Genomic DNA, 19227 nt, shown 5'->3' on the forward strand with positions numbered 1-19227 from the left:
AAATGAGAGGAGCAGCAAATACTGGCACGATGTAATGGCGCCCTGTCTATTTTCTCAACAGTCCAAAACTGCCCAACAGGATTGATGAGATTGGGGACCCCTGCTTTTGGGACTGAGGGTTGGAGCACCCTATTTTACTGAGGGTTGGAGCACCCTCTTTTACTTTTCAAAATAACCCACCAGGAAGACTAGTTGCTGCGCAGAGACTTCTCCATGTAGAAGAAGAAGAAGAAGAGTTGGGTTTTATATGCCGACTTTCTCTACCTTTTTAAGGAGAATCAAACCGGCTTACAATCACCTTCCCTTCCTCTCCCTACAACGTTAGCCTTGTGAGGTAGGTGGGGCTGAGAGAGTGACTAGCCCATGGTCACCCAGCCGCCTTCATGTGTAGGGGTGGGGAAACCAATCCAGTTCACCAGATTAGAGTCTGCCGCTCATGTGGAGGAGTAGGAAATCAAACCCGGTTCTCCAGATTAGAGTCCACCGCTCTTAACCACTACACCACCCTGGCTCTCTCAGTTAAGATGTATTTTGTTTGACTGGTTTGAGTGGATACTTTTTAAATTAACTTTTTGTGAGAGAAAGCTGCAATGCTGATCCTATGACCTTTGGCAGTTCATGAGAGGGAGGGCATCTTGGCCATCTTCTAGGCATGGAGTAGGGGTCACTGGGTGTGTGTGGGGGAGGTAGTTGTGAATTTCCTGCATTGTGCAGGGGGTTGGACTAGATGACCCTGGTGGTTCCTTCCAACTCTATGATTCTATGGTTCTTTTCTTATTACTTGCACCCCACCCCAGCTTTTTTCATCTGATTACGGGAAGATGCATCTGCTGTTATTTCTGCTTGTCTGCACATGGTCTGCTGTGGCTCCCCAGCCCCGCCTAGTGGATGATATCTGCACTGCCAAGCCACGAGATATCCCAGTAAACCCAATATGCATCTACCGCAACCCAGACAAGAAACCCCAAGAAGGTGTGAGTGAAGGGCCTGAGGAGGAGAAAATCCCTGACTTTACCAACCCCCGCGTCTGGGAGCTATCCAAGGCCAATTCCCGCTTTGCTGCTCTCTTCTACAAGCGCTTGGCAGACTCAAAGAATGACAATGAGAACATCTTCATGTCCCCTCTCAGCATCTCCACAGCCTTTGCCATGACCAAGCTTGGAGCCTGTGGCAGCACACTGGAGCAACTCATGAAGGTAAGACAAGGGTTGGAATGAGTCTGGACCTTGTTTATTCTTAAGTCTAAGCAAAGATTTCCTGTTGGAAGATTGTTTAAGGTTCACTACAGACAGGCTTTTTGCTAGGAAAAATTGAAGGCAGCAGGAAAAGAGGAAGACCCAACAAGAGATGGATTTACTCTATAAAGGAAGCCATGGCCCTCAGTTTGCAAGATCTGAGCAAGGCTGTTAAGGTTAGGACATTTTGGAGGACATTGATTCATAGGGTCACCATGAGTCGGACGCGACTTGATGGCGCTTAACACACACACTCAGACAGACTTGTTCATCTTCTCTGATTCTATGTGGAATTTGGTCCGTGTGTATTAGTTCCATTTCTTTGTTTAGATCATGGCAAAAGCACTTTATTATGAGTAGCTAGGCATCTTTGCCACAGCTGATGTTGCAAACCAACATATCTCAGCGGTTTTATACAACAAATTATCTCCCAGGACAGGACACAGCTTTTGACTCTACAGATTTATACCTTGTGTTTTGTGCTGCCACTGCGAATAATGTCATCTTATTTGCTGCGTATGCTTCTTCACCTGACATCAGAAAACAACTCTTGCAGAAATCTGTCATACTAGAAAGTGTGATGTAAAGCTGAGGCAGGATTTTATATAAAAAAGATTTTAATTTATATAATCTCAGCTTTAAATTGCAAGTCCCCTCTCAGGATCCTAGTTATTTCATGGGTATGGAACATAAAGATTTTTTTGGAGTATCTAGACAAAACACAATAACTAGCAAAATAAATCTTGCAGACCTATATAGCTCTGCAAAATAAGTCACTAATTGCTCCAGTATTGCCTCACTCATTTTATGATATCCTTTAACACTTAAATACACCACTGTGCTTTTTGTGTTCAGAACTGATCTATTGCTAGTTAGCTAGCAGTAGCCAGGAATATGTATTCTTGCATGATTAAACATACATAGGAAAAATAAGCAATATATTAATAATAATTGTATGCTTATCTAGGAAGTAGGAGCCCCATGGCGCAGAGTGGTAAATTGCAGTACTGCAGTCAAAGCTCTGCTCAAGTCTTGAGTTCAATCTTGACGGAAGTCGGTTTCAGGTAGCTGGCTCAAGGTTGACTCAGCCTTCCATCGTTCTGAGGGGTCAAGTGTAGAAGGTGAACAAGCCTGTCTGGGGACGAATGGGGAAGGCAATGGCAAACCACCCTGTAAATAAAGTCTGCCTAGTAAACGCTGAGATGCCATGTCACCCCATGGGTCAGTGATGACCTGGTGCTAGCACCTTTACTGAGGAAGCGGTTGGACAAACTCTGTTGATGTTCGGTTTCACAGGTATCTGTTAGGAAAAATATTACTTAGGAGTGGAAAACATGGCATAAATCTAGAGGAGCTGTATGATTCCTCAGCTACTGCCATGACTAGAATACAGTGACTCACTAAAGCAGTCCACTGAAGTATTCAGATTTGAACTGTACTGGTGGGGCAACATTATAGAAGAATCAGACTGCAATTCATTTAATGTACCTATAGCAGGTTAGATTTTTGTCAACATTTACTAAAGTTGATGCTACAGAGGGGGAGCAGCATGACCTTTAACAATGTGTCTGGCTGAAATAAATGAGTTGTGAATGTAACACATTATTGGAGAGCCTGTTGATTTTCTTCCTGGATGTTTTCACTAGGAAGGGGTGTAATCAGGAAATCAGTGTGTCTTGTACAGATGTGCTAGGCAGAAAATCATTAGGTGTTCTGGTAGCAAGTGTTTGGGAAAGCAGCACCTACTGAATTTCAGCTTGGACATATTCACTAAGCTTAATACCTTGCTGAAAGATCAAAGCAAAATGTGGGTGTAGGGAGTCTAATTTCTAGGTGTAAATTCTTACATAATATGGACAAGATGCAATTGTTAACCTGTGGCTTAATGTATAATTTCCATGCCTTAACTCTTGCCATCGAATGTTCTCAGCAGATTTTCTAACCATGAACTCCTAAGCACTGTTACATCCTTCTAACTGCATTGAAGTCAGTGTGCTTGAGTAGGTGTGTGACAGATTTCCTGGGGGCAAGCCACCACCCCACAGGAATTTTCCCTCCACCACAACACAATTTCATTTGTACCCCACTCCACTGGAGTTCCTAGTGGGAAATTAAATGAGAAAAGTTAGAATCACAGAATCATAGAGTTGGAAGGGACCACCAGGATCATCTAGTCCAATCCCCTGCACAATGCAGGAAATTCACAACTACTTCCCCCACACACCCCCAGTGACCCCTACTCCATGCCCAGAAGATGACCAAGGTGCCCTCCCTCCCATGAACTGTCCAAGGTCATAGAATCAGCATTGCTGACAGATGGCCATCTAGCCTCTTCTTAAAAACCTCCAGGGAAGGAGCGCTTACCACCTCCCAAGGAAGCCTGTTCCACTGAGGAACCACTCCAACTGTTAGAAAGTTCTTCCAAATGTCTAGATGGAAACTCTTTTCATTTAATTTCAACCCGTTGGTTCTGGTCCGATCTTCTGGGACAACAGAAAACAACTCGGCACCATCCTCCATATGACAGCCCTTCAAGTACTTGAAGGGGGTAGAATCTGGGCCTAAGTATAACCCATCCGAGACTGGATTGATAACTGAGGCAAACAGACAGGTGCGAGATGGTTGGCTTTTAAAAGCGAAGAAGAGCAAAGTTTATTTCAATGAGACACACAACTGAGATAAATATTAACAATGAACCAGGAGTTTATTTATTTATTAAATTTATAGCCCACCCTCATTCCCAGCCAGGCCGGGACTGTTATGGGATGTTAAGTTTTACATAGTGCATTCCTCGGGGAAAAACTCTCTCAGGTGGGTTTATAACATATTACCACATGCTTGCAACTACGTAAGTTACACACCATCCTGCTGGCCCACTGTAACACCTCTATAGAACTCAGGTTCCCTCAACAAGGAATCTTATCCACATATCTGATAGCTCCTCAGATTTCCTAACTGATTTCCCCACCCCTCCCCATGACAAATGTTAACCTCATGAGAACATGGCGGCTGTTAGCTGATTCAGAGCCCTACTCCGATTAGCTGCTGTGTCTCTGGGGTGCATTTCTGTGCTCTGTCTGTCACTACAGAGAAAGGATCCTAGAAACCCATCTCCATTTGCTAAAGAAGAAAAGTTGGTTTTTATATGCCGACTTTCTCTACCACTTAAGGCAGACTCAATCCGGCTTACAATCACCTTCCCTTCCCCTCTCCACAACAGACACCCTGTGAGGTGGGTGGGGCTGAGAGAGCTGTGACTAGCCCAAGGTCACCCAGCTGGCTTCGTGTGTAGGAGCGGGGAAACAAATCCAGTTCACCAGATTAACCTTCGCCGCTCATGTGGAGGAGTGGGGAATCAAACCTGGTTCTCCAGATCAGAATCCACCACTCCAAACCACTGCTCTTAACCACTACACCATGCTGGCTCCCTAAACTAGCTTTCCTGTACTCCTTGGCCTCGTTCCTGATTATAAAACTAGTTTTCTCTCCCCCTCGCCCAATCCCAGAGAGTCCAGGATGTTCGTTTATCTACACTGACTTCTTTTTCTATTCCAGCGTGACTAAATTCTGGCCACGTGATAGTTGCAGGTTGATACTCTGCCATGTGAATTCCTAAGACTCACAAGGAGATTTTGTGTGTCTTTCAGGCTTGGCCTCTGTTTCCTTTCCTCATGGCTTTGTTTCTCTAGGTTTTCCAGTTTGACACTATTTCAGAGAAGACATCAGACCAGGTCCATTTCTTTTTCGCCAAACTGAACTGCCGGCTGTACAAGAAAGCCAACCAATCCTCAGAGTTGGTGTCAGCCAACCGCCTGTTTGGAGAGAAGTCCCTGGTCTTCAATGAGACCTACCAGAACATCAGTGAAGTGGTTTATGGAGCCAAACTCTGGCCTTTGAACTTCAAGGTAAGTCACAGATGTACAGAGGTGAGGGATGGATGACGAGTGAGTTATCTGCTGCTCTGTCAATTGTGCATTTCTGTGTATACCTGTCATCGTCTTCTGAAAGCACTCTTGGCCCTCTTTTTTGTCAGACCATCATCAGGGGGGCCTGACAATCTCCTGGAATTACAACTGATCTCCAGACTACAGAGGTCACTTCCCCTGGAGAAATGGTTGTTTTGGAGGGTGGACTCTATGGCACTATACTCCTCTGAGGTCCTTCCCCAAACCCTGTCCTCTCCAGGCTCCACCCCCAAATCTCCAGGAATTTTCCAGGCTGGAGTTGGTAACCTGACCAGTGTTGCCTCATTTTGCCCATCCTGCATGTCTATGGTTCTAGATTTGGCTGCAGCAGTGAGTTAGTTCTAGAGCAGTCCGTTTCTCAAAAATTCTGGGGCCTGAGAGTATGAGTGATTAAGTCTTGCACTTTGCTCTCTGTTCGCACATTGTCACTCTGCTGGCTTAGGGAGTGTGTTAGACTGGGGAGCCCCAAAACCGAAAGGGAAAGAGTTTTGGGTGCGTGGCTTTCCTGTGTGTCAGCTTGCAGCTGGGAAACTAACTTACTGAAGTAGTTTTGCAAAACGCAATGCAAAAATAATGCCAGCTGACATGATGCAGGTCCTTATATAGTGGCAAAAGGTGTATGTATACAAGGGCACACTTCCAAGTATCGCAAGTGCAAATGCAGCCACATAATGTTTAAATATGTGTTAGGACTCCTGCATTCCCATCCCCCAAACCTCAAACACGGCATTAGCTTATTGTGCAAATCACCGATTGTGTCTGCTCCTGGCAACCTCTACAAAAAAGGTGAGGGAGGATCTGAGGACACATATTTTTTACCTCCAGGGATTGCTCAGAATTTTCTACTTAGACCACAGCAAAGCCTACTGGGGACAGATGAACCAAGTCAGTCCATCATAAATGTGATTGCCCTCATGGCTAGAGCTAAGGAAGTCAGAAATGGGCTTATTGCTCAATAAACAATTGGGCAGGTTTGCCTGCACATTCTGTTCCTTATCACTGGACCCACAAGGGTCAGGGGGCTTTACTATTTCTGGGGTAGCTAATGGCCCAAATGGGTTTCAGATAGCATGCCCAGAATCTAGATAGAAGTCAGACTGCTGGACCATATGGCAGGCACCGCTGTGTGTGTTATTTGCCCCAGAGCAAAATGAATGGATTAATCCAGCTGGATTTTTTTTCCTGGCAAAAGTTGCTGACCAATAGCAGTTGCCCCAACCTGCACTCTTAAAACATTAGAGGTGGAAGAAATTAGGGAAGTCCTCAGGTACCCTTATTCCAGAAGGCAAGACTATTACATTAGGTGTTGTGGAACACAGGCAGGATGGTGCTGCTGCAGTCATCTTGTTTGCGGCTTCCTAGAGGCACCTGGTTGGCCACTGTGTGAACAGACTGCTGGACTTGATGGACCTTGGTATGATCCAGCAGGGCCTTTCTTATGTTCTTATAACTTGTTACTGTTTTGGGGGACATCTCTCCTTTCTTTTGGTTTTTGCTCTTTCAGTGAGGCATGTGAAAATTACCTCTCATTGTGTTGCTGTTTCCAGGAGAAGCCAGAATTGTCCAGGAGTCTCATTAATGAGTGGATTGCAAACAAAACAGAGAGGCGCATCACAGATGTGATCCCAGAAGGAGCAATTAATGACCAGACTGTTCTGGTGCTGGTCAATACCATTTACTTTAAGGTATGGAGAAAAGACTGTAGGGAGAGCACGACTGATGAAAAGCAAATAAGAATAGATTGCCAAAGAAGGGAGGGAATATGCCAAATCACAAAATCACACAAGGTTGGAAGAGACCACAAGGGCCATCCAGTCCAACCCCCTGCCATGCAGGATCCCACAATCAAAGCACTCCCGACAGATGGCCATCCAACCTCTGCTTAAAGACCTCCAAAGACGGGGACTCCACCCCAAGGCAGCGCATTCCACCGTCGAACCGCCCTCACCGTCAGAAAGTTCTTCCTAATGTTTAGGTGTAATCGTTTTTCTCTTACTTTAAATCCATTTCTCCGTGTCCTAGTCTCTGAAGCAACAGAGAACAAGCTAGTTCCCTCATTAACGTGGCATCCCTTCAAATATTTAAACATGGCTATCATGTCACCCCTTAACCTTCTCTTCTGCCAAAGGGGAAGAGAAACGTTCTCTTTAACCAGGCCCAGGGGTGAAGTTTGGCTTTGCCCAACTCAGCAAAACAGTTAGAACAGATGTCAGCAACCTTTTATAATTTAAAGATCGACTTCATCAAAATTCAGAGCAAGAGACCAACAAAGAGCTGGTATCAGTAAACTCATTTGCTGATCATTTGCTTTCCTTTTGCCGTACTGATAACAGGGCCACTGGAAATCAAAATTCCGTCCTGAAAACACAAAACTGGAGAAGTTCTTCCGAGCCACTGCCGAGCCTTGCTTTGTGCCTTCGATGTTCCAGGAAGCCGCATTTCGCTACGCTTCTATCCCAAGCGCCAAAGTGCAGGTTCTGGAGCTGCCATACAAAGGAGAGGATATCACCATGGTGCTGATCCTGCCCTTTAAGGATACACCTCTAGTAAATGTAGAGAGGGAGATGACATCGGACAGCTGGCAAGGCTGGCTGAACTCCCTCCGGGAGGTCACCCTCTCAGTGTACGTGCCCCGTTTCCGGATAGAGGACAGCTTCAGTGTGAAGGAAAAACTTCACCAAATGGGCCTGGAGGATCTCTTCGACCCTGGAGCTGCCAGATTGCCAGGTGAGTCTTGAAGAACTCTTGTTGGATGCAGGTTACCCATGCGCCCTTACAGCTAATCAGCGTAATATTTGGGGTTCCACCAAATCTATCCATAGGAACTGGCACAATATTTATTGATGGTCATTGTAAAGTCCATTTGGTCTCCTGAGATTCTCATATTTAATTCTCTAAAAAATAGCAACAACTGTAGAGGCATGCTGGCACGTACATGCATATTCTCAGAGAATACATGCAATTTCTGTGCCCTGCTTGTTGCTCTTTCATAGTCAATAGGCAAAGGGTTGGAAACCAATGACCTTTTCTTCTAGTGGAGGCACTTTCTTCTGGTGGAAGGAGTTCCCAGTCCAAGATTCTGTCTTGTGTGGGATTAAAGTTCCTTTTATAAGAGGAAAGCATCTCTGCGAGGGGAGGATCCAGCTTACATTCTCTGAACAGTTCTTTATGCCACCTAGTTTACCTGCCCCATTTTCCTTTTGCTGCTAGATGCTGCTGGCACCAGAAGTCTGAATTCTGCAATCGTTTAAAGAATGGGTTCACAATTATACATCCAAATTATAAACAATTATGCAAAATTAGTAGATGTCGCACACATATTCTCTCTCTCCCCACCCCACTTAATTTTGGAGTTCACTGCCAATGGATATAGCAATGGCCACAAGCACAGATAATAGGGTTGCCAGTTCCAGGTTGGGAAATACCTGGCGTTTTTTTGGGTGGAGCCTGAGGAGTGTGGGGTTGGGGTGGGGAGGGACTTCAATGCCATAGAGTCCAATTGCCAAAGCAGACATTTTCAGTGCCATAGAGCCCAGTTGCCAAAGCAGTCACTTTCTCCAGGTGAACTTGATCTCTATCAGCTGTAGCTTTAAAGGGGGATTAAACAGACTCATGGAGGAGTAAACCATTAATTCCTACTACCCATGGTTACCAAAGAGAACCTCCATAGTCAGAGCCAGTAAGCGTCTAAATATCAGTGCTAGAAGGCAACATCAAGGGAAGGCCTTGGCCTGCATATCATGTTTGTTGGTCCTCCAGAGTGGGAGTCATGATGTTGGAATAGAAGGATCACTGGTATGATCCAGAAGGGCTCTCACATTCTTTCTTTGGCTGCAAGATAGAAACTGCCTTGCTCGAAGTAGCCTCACAGTGTTTGCACACAAACTTCCAGCCACTATTTCTGCCATTTCTGGGCATTTGTCAGATAAATTAAGGATGCTTACCCTGAGTATTCCCGCAAACTGGTAACGGAGAAGCTTCCTTCAGAGCCAACTTGTACCCAGTACTAATTGAAAATACATAAGGGCATACAGAAGGCCTTTCCAGAGACTTTGCCCCTCTCCTTCTGAATGAGAGGAACATCAGTTCATCCCTGTATGGTGTTTTACTGACCAACTCAGAAGCCACGCCAGAATCTCCTTGGTAGTATACCCATCATCACTAGGGTTGCCACCTCCAGGTGGTGGCTGGAGATCTCATTATTACAACTGATCTCCAGCTGATTTCCCTGGAGAAAATGGCCGCTTTGAGCAGTTGCACTCTATGGCATTTAAGTCCTTCCCCTCCCTAAACCCCGCCCTCCTCAGACTCTGTCCCAAAAATTTCCAGGTGTTTTCCAACCTGGAACTGGCAACCCTAGTTATCACTGCTTCTGCAGTCTGTTAAATTGTCCCACAGCTGTTGTTCCCTCTGATCCGTGCAGCTGCTTATGCCCCCCTAGGAGCACCAGTGCCAGATGCATGGCCAGAATCAGCAAATATACCACTGCCATTCCCTCTTTACTGGCAGTCAAAGTAGAGACTTTTGGGGGGAGAGTGTTATAGGTGAAATGCTAGCTCAAGTGAGCCATCCCTTTATTTAGGATATTTCTCCGCCACCTCTCCAGAGTCCTGCTGGAGGTGGCTTACAATTAAAAACATGTCACAATATTAAAGATAAGCCATTGGGCATGAACAGCACACACACACACAAAAAAAAATCCATAAAGCAGATGCAGACGTGGTTAGGTAAACCCCTAAATAACAGCCTGGATAAAAATATGTTTTTTGGCCTGGCACTTAAAACAAAGTAAAGTAGGTCCTAGGTGAACCACAAGGGGTGCCTCCACAAGAAAAAGCTCCGTCTCGAATCACCATCCGCTTCACCTTTGAAAGTGGGGGGCACTGTGAACAGGGCTTAATGCCCCTAAGCCATTAAGGGCCTCGGAAATAAGAACCAGCACTTTGAAACAAATAGGTAACCAGTGAAGAACTTTTTTTTTAAAGTATTTTTCATTTTATAAAATGTATCATCACAATACAAGACAATACAAAACACAAAAAGGCAATACAATACACATAACAAAGTGTAGATGTTTAAGACTACGTTTCTTAGACAAGACATTGCTTTGTAAGTGAAGTGGGTCTAACTTCGATTATATTGAAACTAGAAAACAACTATATAAAAACAGGTTAAATATACGGTTATTAAATAAGCCTAGTCAGTGCAGAATTTTCAGCTCAGTGATGCAAACCCCTGTAAACAACCCCAGCCAGTAGCCTAGATCACACTTTTCGAGGAACAGTTGTAACTGGCAAACCAGCCACTTCCACAGGCCACTTGCTTAGCTGTTAAGGAAACGTAGCTGGGTGTCATCTGTATAGGCCAGGCCTGAATCCAGACTCAAATAGGTCTAGATAATCCATCTCTTCCAAGACCGCCTGAAGTTGTGTAGCCACCATCTGTTGAGCACCTGGCCTAAGAATGTAATGTTAGCCACTAGGCAATACTTGTTGAGGTTATTTGGGTTCAGGGATGCCTTTCCTAGGCGGAATCTCACAACCACCTCTTCCAAAGTGGTTGGAACTACACCTGCGGAGAGGCATTTATGACCTCCTGGACCCAGTCAGCCAACCCAGCCCAGCTTTATACTATTAGTGGTCAGGGTCAAGGGGTCAAGAGTGGATGTGGTGGGTCACACACTTTGAAGCACCTTGTCCTCTTCATCAAGCCTCACCAACTGAAAGTCATCCATACAACTAGGACCAGATTGCACTCCAATAACATCCTGAGATTGAACCAGTCCAACTGTGGTGTCTAAGATTTGGCGAATGCATGCAATTTTAACTGCAAAATGCATTGCAAAGGTATCATGGCGAGCTGGTATATGTTCCAGGTCAACATCCTGTGGGGCTTGAGATGAGAGCCCCTTCATAACCTGGAAAAGCTCTGCTGGATGCCAGCAGATGCTGGATGGTGCGAGACGCAATGGTGGCAGAGAAGTGAGCTTGCTTCGCTGCCACCAGAGTAAACACAGTAATGTGCTCTTAACTGTGTTTGTGTGAGAGATCCCCTCTCTCTGAGTTTACTTCTCAAAATCAAATGTTCAGACGTTGATAAAGAAACAAAGGATTTATTGAAGACATCAGGAGCTGAGACAGGCACAGATAGCAAGTTGCAAGTGAGGGGCTAATCGGGTTTACAGAATATATTGACTCCAGGGCACTGGGGCACTGGGGTTCACACTTATTGTTATGGGAAGTTACAAGCTTGGCATAATACAAAACATCAGACGAGTCCCAGGAAGTCTGGTGAAGCTATCACACTTCCAAGGCCGCATCGGCCTGAGGGAGTACTGACAGGAAGAACAGCGGGGGGGGAGATACATGGGGCAATCAGGCCTGGCGCCTGAGACCAGAAGGTGTGAACTGCTTTTATGAGTTCACTGATAGCAGGTGATGGGAAGCAGAGACACATACACAGAGACCCTCACATTCTGCCCCCCTTAAGGCCCCCCTCCGGGGTCCTCGAGAGGGCGAGGCTTATCGGGATAAGCGAGGTGGAATTCTCGGACCAAGCGAGGGGCCGCCATGTGGGGTGCGGCCACCCACTCGTCGTGAGCGGACCCAAGGTTTTTCCAACGAACAAAGTAAAACAGTTTCCCCTTCTTCCATTTGGAATCTAAGACCTTGGATATTTCCAGATGGGTATCCCCTCCTACCACAGTAGGAATCTCACGGTCGGGAGGGGGGTGGAACTGGGGGGCTGCCACATACGGTTTGAGAAGACTAATATGAAAAACCGGATGGACCCCCTTGAGAGTCTTTGGGAGTTTCAGTTCCACGGTAACCTCATTGATCACTCTGGTAATGGGGAAAGGTCCCACATAACGGTCGCTCAGTTTTTTGCAGGGCCGCAGGGAGCGGAGGTTTTTGGTGGACAGGTACACTTGCTCCCCCACCTTTAGCTCCCATCCCGGAGACCGGTGTTTGTCTGCTTGTTCCTTGTACTTGCTTTTTGCCTTCTCAAGATTTTTGAGCAGCCACGGCCAGGTAGATTTAACTGCCTGGATCCACTCCTGAAGATCAGGGGTGGTTTGGAGCTCTGGCGTGACGGGGGCGGAACCGAAAGGACCGAATTCCGTCCCGTATATTACTTGGAAGGGACTAAAGCCGGTAGAGGAATGAGGCGCATTGTTGTACGCATATTCGGCGAATGGCAGCAGGTCGACCCAGTCATCCTGGTGGAAATTGACATAGCAACGCAAATAACATTCTACCACCGCGTTTACTCGTTCCGTTTGACCATCCGTTTGGGGGTGATAGGCGGAAGACAAACCCTGTTCCTCCACCCCCATGAGCTTTAGAAACGCTCGCCAGAATTTGGCAACAAACTGGACCCCCCGGTCGGAGAGGACCTTCCTCGGTACCGAGTGTAGCCTGAGGACATGTGTAACAAATAGTTTAGCCAAACCCTGGGCTGAAGGAAGACCTGCACATGGAACAAAATGGACCTGTTTGGAAAAAAGGTCCGTGATTACCCAGAGAACCGTTTTTCCCCGACTAGGAGGTAGGTCGGTGATAAAATCCATGGCTATGACTTCCCATGGGCGGGAGGGGTTCTCCAGCGGTTTAAGAAGCCCGGGGGGTTTTCCCATCCGTTTCTTAGCTGTGGCGCAAGTGGGGCAGCTGCGCACATACAGCTCCACGTCGGCTCTCATACCGGGCCACCAGAACTGCCTCCGTACCAGGTGAAGTGTTTTAATGAAGCCAAAATGACCCGCCAATCTGGCACCATGTACAAGACCCAATACCTCCTTGCGAAGGGAGGACGGGACATACAGTTTCCCCCCTTGCATCCACCAAGTGTTGGTTCGTTCCAGGCCAGTAGGGAGGAGATGGTGCCCCTCCTCCTGTAAGGAAGCGTCCCGGAGCCGCTGTTGGAAGGCTTCCGGGATACCCTTGAGCGTAGGGGGGTTCTCAGGTCGATGGGCTTGGGAGCGGGTGGTGACGGCTAAGCCGGGGACCTCCCCACGCTGCTCGGGCGTGAACAGGGAGTCGACCGGGCGATCGAAATCGTTGCGATACTGGGGGAGTCGAGACAGAGCGTCGGCCAGGGCATTGTCCCTCCCCGGGACATGTTTGAGAGTGAACCGGAATTTAGCGAAGAATTGGGCCCACCGAATTTGTTTGGCGTTGAGCTTTCTAGCTCCCTTGAGAGCCTCAAGATTCTTGTGATCGGTACACACTTCAAACGGCTGTTCGGCACCTTCTAAAAAGTGCCTCCATATGGTGAGGGCATGTTTGACCGCCGCCGCCTCCTTCTCCCAAATAGCCCAGTTAATTTCGGACTGGGAAAACTTTTTGGAGAAGTAGGCGCATGGTCTCAACCGCCCCCCCTCATCTCTCTGCAATAGGGCCCCACCCATGGCCACATCCGAAGCATCCACCTGCACCACGAAAGGCTTGGTGCAATCTGGGTGGGCCAAAACGGGTTCGGATGAAAAGAGTAGTTTTAAACACTCAAAAGCCTGCTGGCACTGGGGGGACCATTGCAAACGGGCTGAGGGAAGCGTGGCACTAGCCCCCTTGTCTTTGGTACGCAACAGATTGGTGAGAGGAAGCGCAACTTGGGCAAAGTTGGGAATGAAGTTTCGGTAAAAGTTAGCGAATCCCAAAAATTGCTGAAGCTGGCGGCGGGTAGTGGGGGGTTCCCAATCTCGCACCGCCTGGACCTTGGCGGGGTCCATTTCTAAACCTTGGTGGGAAATCACGTACCCAAGAAATGTAATGGAAGGTTGGTGGAACTCACATTTGGATACCTTAGCATACAGTTTGTGCTCCCGCAGCCGCTGGAGCACTTCTCGCACTAGGCGCACATGTTCTTCCATGGTTTCAGAGTAAATAAGTATGTCATCGAGAAATACCACCACCCCCCGAAACAGCAAATCATGTAAAACCTCATTAATCAATTGCATAAACACACTGGGGGCCCCCGAAAGTCCGAACGGCATGACTAGGTATTCAAACATTCCAAAACAGCTGGAAAAGGCCGTTTTGGGTTCGTCTCCTTCTTTAATGCGGATGCGGTGGTATGCTTCCACTAAGTCCAGTTTGGTGAAGATTCGGCCCTCCTTTAATTGTGCTAAAAGGTCGGGAATAAGAGGGAGAGGGTAAGCGTTAGACTGGGTGACCGCGTTTAGCCTACGAAAGTCAATACACAGTCTTAGATCTCCCGTCTTTTTCTTCACAAAGAAGGCCGGGGCCGAATAAGGAGCTTTGGAAGGGCGTATGAAACCCCTCGCCAAGTTAGCGTCCAAATAGTCCCGCAACACCGCCTTCTCACTAGGGCTCATGGGGTAGACCTTCCCTTTAGACAGTTTGCCTTCCCCCACGATTTCAATGGCACAGTCCGTCTCTCTGTGGGGAGGTAGTTCGTCACATTCTTTAACATCAAAGACATCCGCAAACTGCGAGTATTCTGTGGGAAGTTGAGGAGGAATGGAGATCGGGTTGGGGGACCCTACCAATGCGGCGGCCGGAGTCCTGAGTACCCGTTCCTTGTCATGCAACCCACAGGGGCTGTCGGGAAACGAGAGCACCCGTTTAACCCAGTCGATGGAGGGGTCATGTCCCCGTAGCCAGTTCATCCCTAACACCACTGGGGTTACAATAGGGGCGATGGTAAAATACAAGCGTTCCCAATGTTCTCCCACCGACATAATCACGGCAGCAGTTCGGTGGGTCACTGGGCCCCGTTTAAAATCGCTCCCGTCCATTTGGGAGAAGCGGAGGGGTCCCGGAAGCCGCTTGCGCCGGACTCCCAGTTTCTTGGCGGCTTCCTCACTAATCATAGTGCGGGCACACCCCGAGTCAACCAAAGCGGGGAATTCTAAACTGGGACCCCCTTTGGGTAGGGACAGGTGAACACGTACATACACATTGTCCTCTTGGGCGCTTACCATCGGTGGAGCTCCTTGCACAACGACAGGGGCGGTCTGCTGCGGAGCCCCCTCTACAGCAGACCGACGGCGTTTTTTGCCGGCTGTTCCCACTCTTCCTCCTCGCTGGAAGAGGGGGATGGGGTGGTGGCGTTCGGGGATCCGTCCGAATCAAAAGTAGTATTTGTAATCCGGGACCCCGTTGGGCCTGTAGAGGTGGAGATCACATCCTGGGGGCGCGCATGGAGAGCGGAGGGTGCGCCGGAACGCCGGCCCGGTGGCCCGCTCCTGCGGCGGGGCTGATCCTCAGCGGCCGTCTTCTGCGGTTCGGTCGGGGCTTGGCGAGGGGGGTTTGGTCGACCCGCACGAGAGGGGCATTGCGACGCAAAGTGCCCCTTTCCTCCACAGGTCAGGCAGACTCCGGTCTCGAAACGTTTACGGCGTTCAGCGGCCGAGGGACCCCCGCTCCCTCCCGGTCGGAAGTCTCGGCCCCGGTCACTCCGGGGTCTCGGGTCTCGTCCAACGCGTTGTTTGGACAAGGTCAGGAGTTGTTTGCGATTCTCGATGTCGGCAGCGTGGCGAACCCAACCTTCCACATCCGGGGGGTTCCCTTGCATAAAAGCCCAATGCTGGAGGTCCGGGTTGAGGCCCTCCCTGAAGCACTGTACCAAAGTAGCCTCACTCCAGTCCAGGATTCGGCTGGCCAGTGATTGAAACTCACTTGCATACTGCGCCACCGACTTAGTCCCTTGGCGCAGTTGCATCAGGGAGGCTTTAGCCCGCTCACCCAGAGTCGGGTCCTCGAAGCGGTTTCGGAGTGCTACCATAAACTCATCCAGGGTTCGTAGCACCGGCGAGCGGAGTTCATACTGCAACACCATCCAGGCGGCCGCCTCCCCTTGCAGCAGGGAAGCCACGTACTGCACCCGGGACTCCTCGGAAGTGAAGGTTCGGCCCTGTTCTCGCATAAAAATGTCCACTTGGACCATGAAAAAGGTCAACTGGTCACCTGAACCGTCATAGGTGACTTTCAGGTCCCGACGGGACGGGAGGCTAGGAGGCGCGGGGGGGGCTGCCGGTGTTCCGTCCGGGGGGTTGCCGGCAGGCGGTTGCACTTTCAAGGCGTCCAGGGCCGCGGCCATCTCACCCATCACCCGCCGCATGGACTCCATCTGTTCCTGCATGGCTTGGCGATCCTCCAGCCACTGCCTGCGTTCCTCTTCCATCAGGGCCTCCTTGCGCGCCGGGTCCCCTTCAAGTCCCGTGCTGGGGAAGGCCAAACGGCGATCCTTCGCCGCGGTTCGGGAGAGAGACCAACCCTTGGGGGAGTCCAGCCAATTGTTAAAGAGTCCTCGGCCTTGGTCGGGGATGGGACCCCCAGGGTTCTTTGGCTTGGCACCCTCCTCCTTGGGATCCGGCTTCTCCGGGACCACCGGTCCGTCCGGTGCGTCAGGGGTAGTAGGGGTGTTTTCCTCATCACCTGACATTCTGTCCCAAAAGGTATAGCAGCAGTTCGAGAGGCAAGGACTTGCAACTTAATGTGAGAGATCCCCTCTCTCTGAGTTTACTTCTCAAAATCAAATGTTCAGACGTTGATAAAGAAACAAAGGATTTATTGAAGACATCAGGAGCTGAGACAGGCACAGATAGCAAGTTGCAAGTGAGGGGCTAATCGGGTTTACAGAATATATTGACTCCAGGGCACTGGGGCACTGGGGTTCACACTTATTGTTATGGGAAGTTACAAGCTTGGCATAATACAAAACATCAGACGAGTCCCAGGAAGTCTGGTGAAGCTATCACACTTCCAAGGCCGCATCGGCCTGAGGGAGTACTGACAGGAAGAACAGCGGGGGGGGAGATACATGGGGCAATCAGGCCTGGCGCCTGAGACCAGAAGGTGTGAACTGCTTTTATGAGTTCACTGATAGCAGGTGATGGGAAGCAGAGACACATACACAGAGACCCTCACAGTTTGGTTTCTTTTGCTTTGTGTTTTTCTCCACTTGCACTCTAGCAGCCTGCCCAACTGTTTCATCGCCTGAAGCACCTCAGTAGACCAAGAGGCATTCCAGACTCAGTCCCTCTCCCCCCAGAGCAATCAACAAACAGTATATGTTGCTACATCATACATTTCTGTGTCACTTTGCTTTCTCACAACTAGCTAGTTATGATAGTTGCACTGTCTCCATTTACAGTTCATTTTTTACAGGTATTGTTTCCGGTGGCCGTGATGATCTTTATGTATCTGATGCTTTCCACAAAGCTTTCTTGGAGGTAAGTCAGGCTAGATCACTTTCCCTCCCTGCTCCTACTTTAAGTTGTGGACATCAAAAACTAGATTTTTAAATTCGGTAGTCAAGAAGTTAATGCCATGTCTCAGTGGTATGTAACGAGCAGTGGTTTATAGCCGAGTTATATCTTTCTAAGTTATACCCCTTGACTTAGAAGGGTATAACTGTACTTAAGGTGCTACTTTAAGTATCCATCAGGATTTTGGTTTGCTGGAGGATTCATTTTAGAATCTGTGTAGAATGGAGACCTTTTAAGAGTCTTATTGCTTGATCCAAACGTTTGAAGAGATGGGAGGCTTTGAAGTCAGATAATGTGGTTTCTATGTAAGTTTGAGCTCCAAGCACCTTCTCTCACCTTGTAAATCTACACATTGGCCTCAACCGCACATCATGAAGACATGTCTGTCCCAAGAGAGGGTGTAACATCAAGGATCAATGTGGCTGGCCGAAGAATGCCCGCTGGCTTCCCTATTACCAACTCTGTGTATATGGAGGGAGCTGCGGCCGTGTCAACAGGATTTGCTGGCAGCTTACTTTGGCAGGAAGGTCTGGCCTTCTCTCCATCATGGCTGTCTACTGGAAGGCTCAGAGGTAGCAGGGTCAGATGCAGTATTGCTCCCATAGTATTCATGCATGCAGCCTACAGCCTCATCAATGCAGGGTACAACTGAGAAAGTTCAGGAGTTCTCAAACTTCCTACCCAGAGTCCTCTCCAAGAAGTAAAACAACAACAACAGGGATGACTCAGTTAGTGGTGCTCACTCATCTTTCGGAGGGAGAGTGAAGGAAAAAGAAGGGGGTAACTACATGGTACATGGTAAGGGGCTCAAGGTAAGGACCTCATGGAAGAAGGCAGCCCTTTGTGCAGTGCTGTTAATTGTGGGTTCCTGATGCGTGTTCATCTTTCATCTGATTGGCAGGTGAATGAGGAAGGCAGTGAGGCAGCAGCTGCCACAACAGTTCTGGTGATGGGCCGGTCGTTTCCAACACCCAGGGTAGTCTTCAACGCCAACAGGCCTTTCCTGGTGCTCATAAGGGAAGTTGCCATCAATGCCATCCTCTTCATGGGCAGAGTGTCCAACCCTTGTTCTTAAACTTCTTCGCTGTTCCCTGGTGGCCCTGCCTCTTCTTCAACTCTGCCTGGGCATGTAGCTAATAAAATGCTATCTTCCTTATGACTCTCTTCCATTGTGACATGTTCAGAAACTGGGAATGACACCTTCTCGTAAAGACCATATTTTTTCTTAGTTGTATCCCATGCTCCAAAAGCCAGAAGAGAAGCCTTCACTTATGAAGATATCATCTCCTGTGCCATTTGCTTAATCCATTCACTCCATGTCTTTCACCCCATGTGCCATCCCTGTCTTGCCAGAATTTCACAGCTCTTTGAAAGCTTGAATCTTGGAAGAATGAATTGTTCAGAGAAAATACATGCAGATGTGCTAACAGATTAGACAGAAAAACCTTCCAATTTATTAATGGAACCTTCTAATAAGCTCCTACCCTTAAGCTGGGTAGGACATCAATAAAAGATGTTTTAGGGGTTGTGGGTTTCCTCCTCCTTATGCAATACCCCTCTGTAGTAAACAAGAATGGGGAGAACAAAAAGTCCTTTAGAAGCCAATCCCCAATGGAATCATAGCTTGACACCAGTCATTAATACAACCTAGACTTTAAATCCTGAAGGGTAGCCATGTTAGTCTGTCTGTAGCAGTAGAAAAGAGCAACAACCCAGTATTAAAGACTAGCAATTTTTTTGGCAGGTTATGAGCTTTTATGAGCCACAGCCTGCCATACCCTGCCAGAAATTTTGT

General features: G+C 48.2%; 1 protein-coding gene across 1 annotated transcript; it reads left to right on the top strand.

The window, feature by feature from the left end:
- The first annotated feature begins 812 nt into the window (after positions 1–812).
- Positions 813–18571, top strand: SERPINC1 (serpin family C member 1). Its single transcript, XM_056845681.1, has 6 exons — positions 813–1196; positions 4925–5140; positions 6748–6885; positions 7534–7927; positions 17332–17396; positions 18334–18571. Exons 1-6 carry the CDS (start codon positions 822–824, stop codon positions 18505–18507), a joined length of 1362 nt encoding a protein of 453 aa, XP_056701659.1. The 5' UTR covers positions 813–821; the 3' UTR covers positions 18508–18571.
- The last annotated feature ends 656 nt before the right edge of the window (positions 18572–19227 follow it).

This window comes from Euleptes europaea, chromosome 2 (assembly GCF_029931775.1).
Source record: "Euleptes europaea isolate rEulEur1 chromosome 2, rEulEur1.hap1, whole genome shotgun sequence".
NCBI lineage: Eukaryota > Metazoa > Chordata > Lepidosauria > Squamata > Sphaerodactylidae > Euleptes > Euleptes europaea.

Bases quoted from the DNA above. Each gene is read 5' to 3' on its own strand.
- SERPINC1 (XM_056845681.1), top strand. From the start codon at position 822: ATGCATCTGCTGTTATTTCTGCTTGTCTGCACATGGTCTGCTGTGGCT. The intron at 1,197-4,924 runs GTAAGACAAGGG...TTGTTTCTCTAG, and splicing joins CACTGGAGCAACTCATGAAG to GTTTTCCAGTTTGACACTAT. The intron at 7,928-17,331 runs GTGAGTCTTGAA...CATTTTTTACAG, and splicing joins TGGAGCTGCCAGATTGCCAG to GTATTGTTTCCGGTGGCCGT.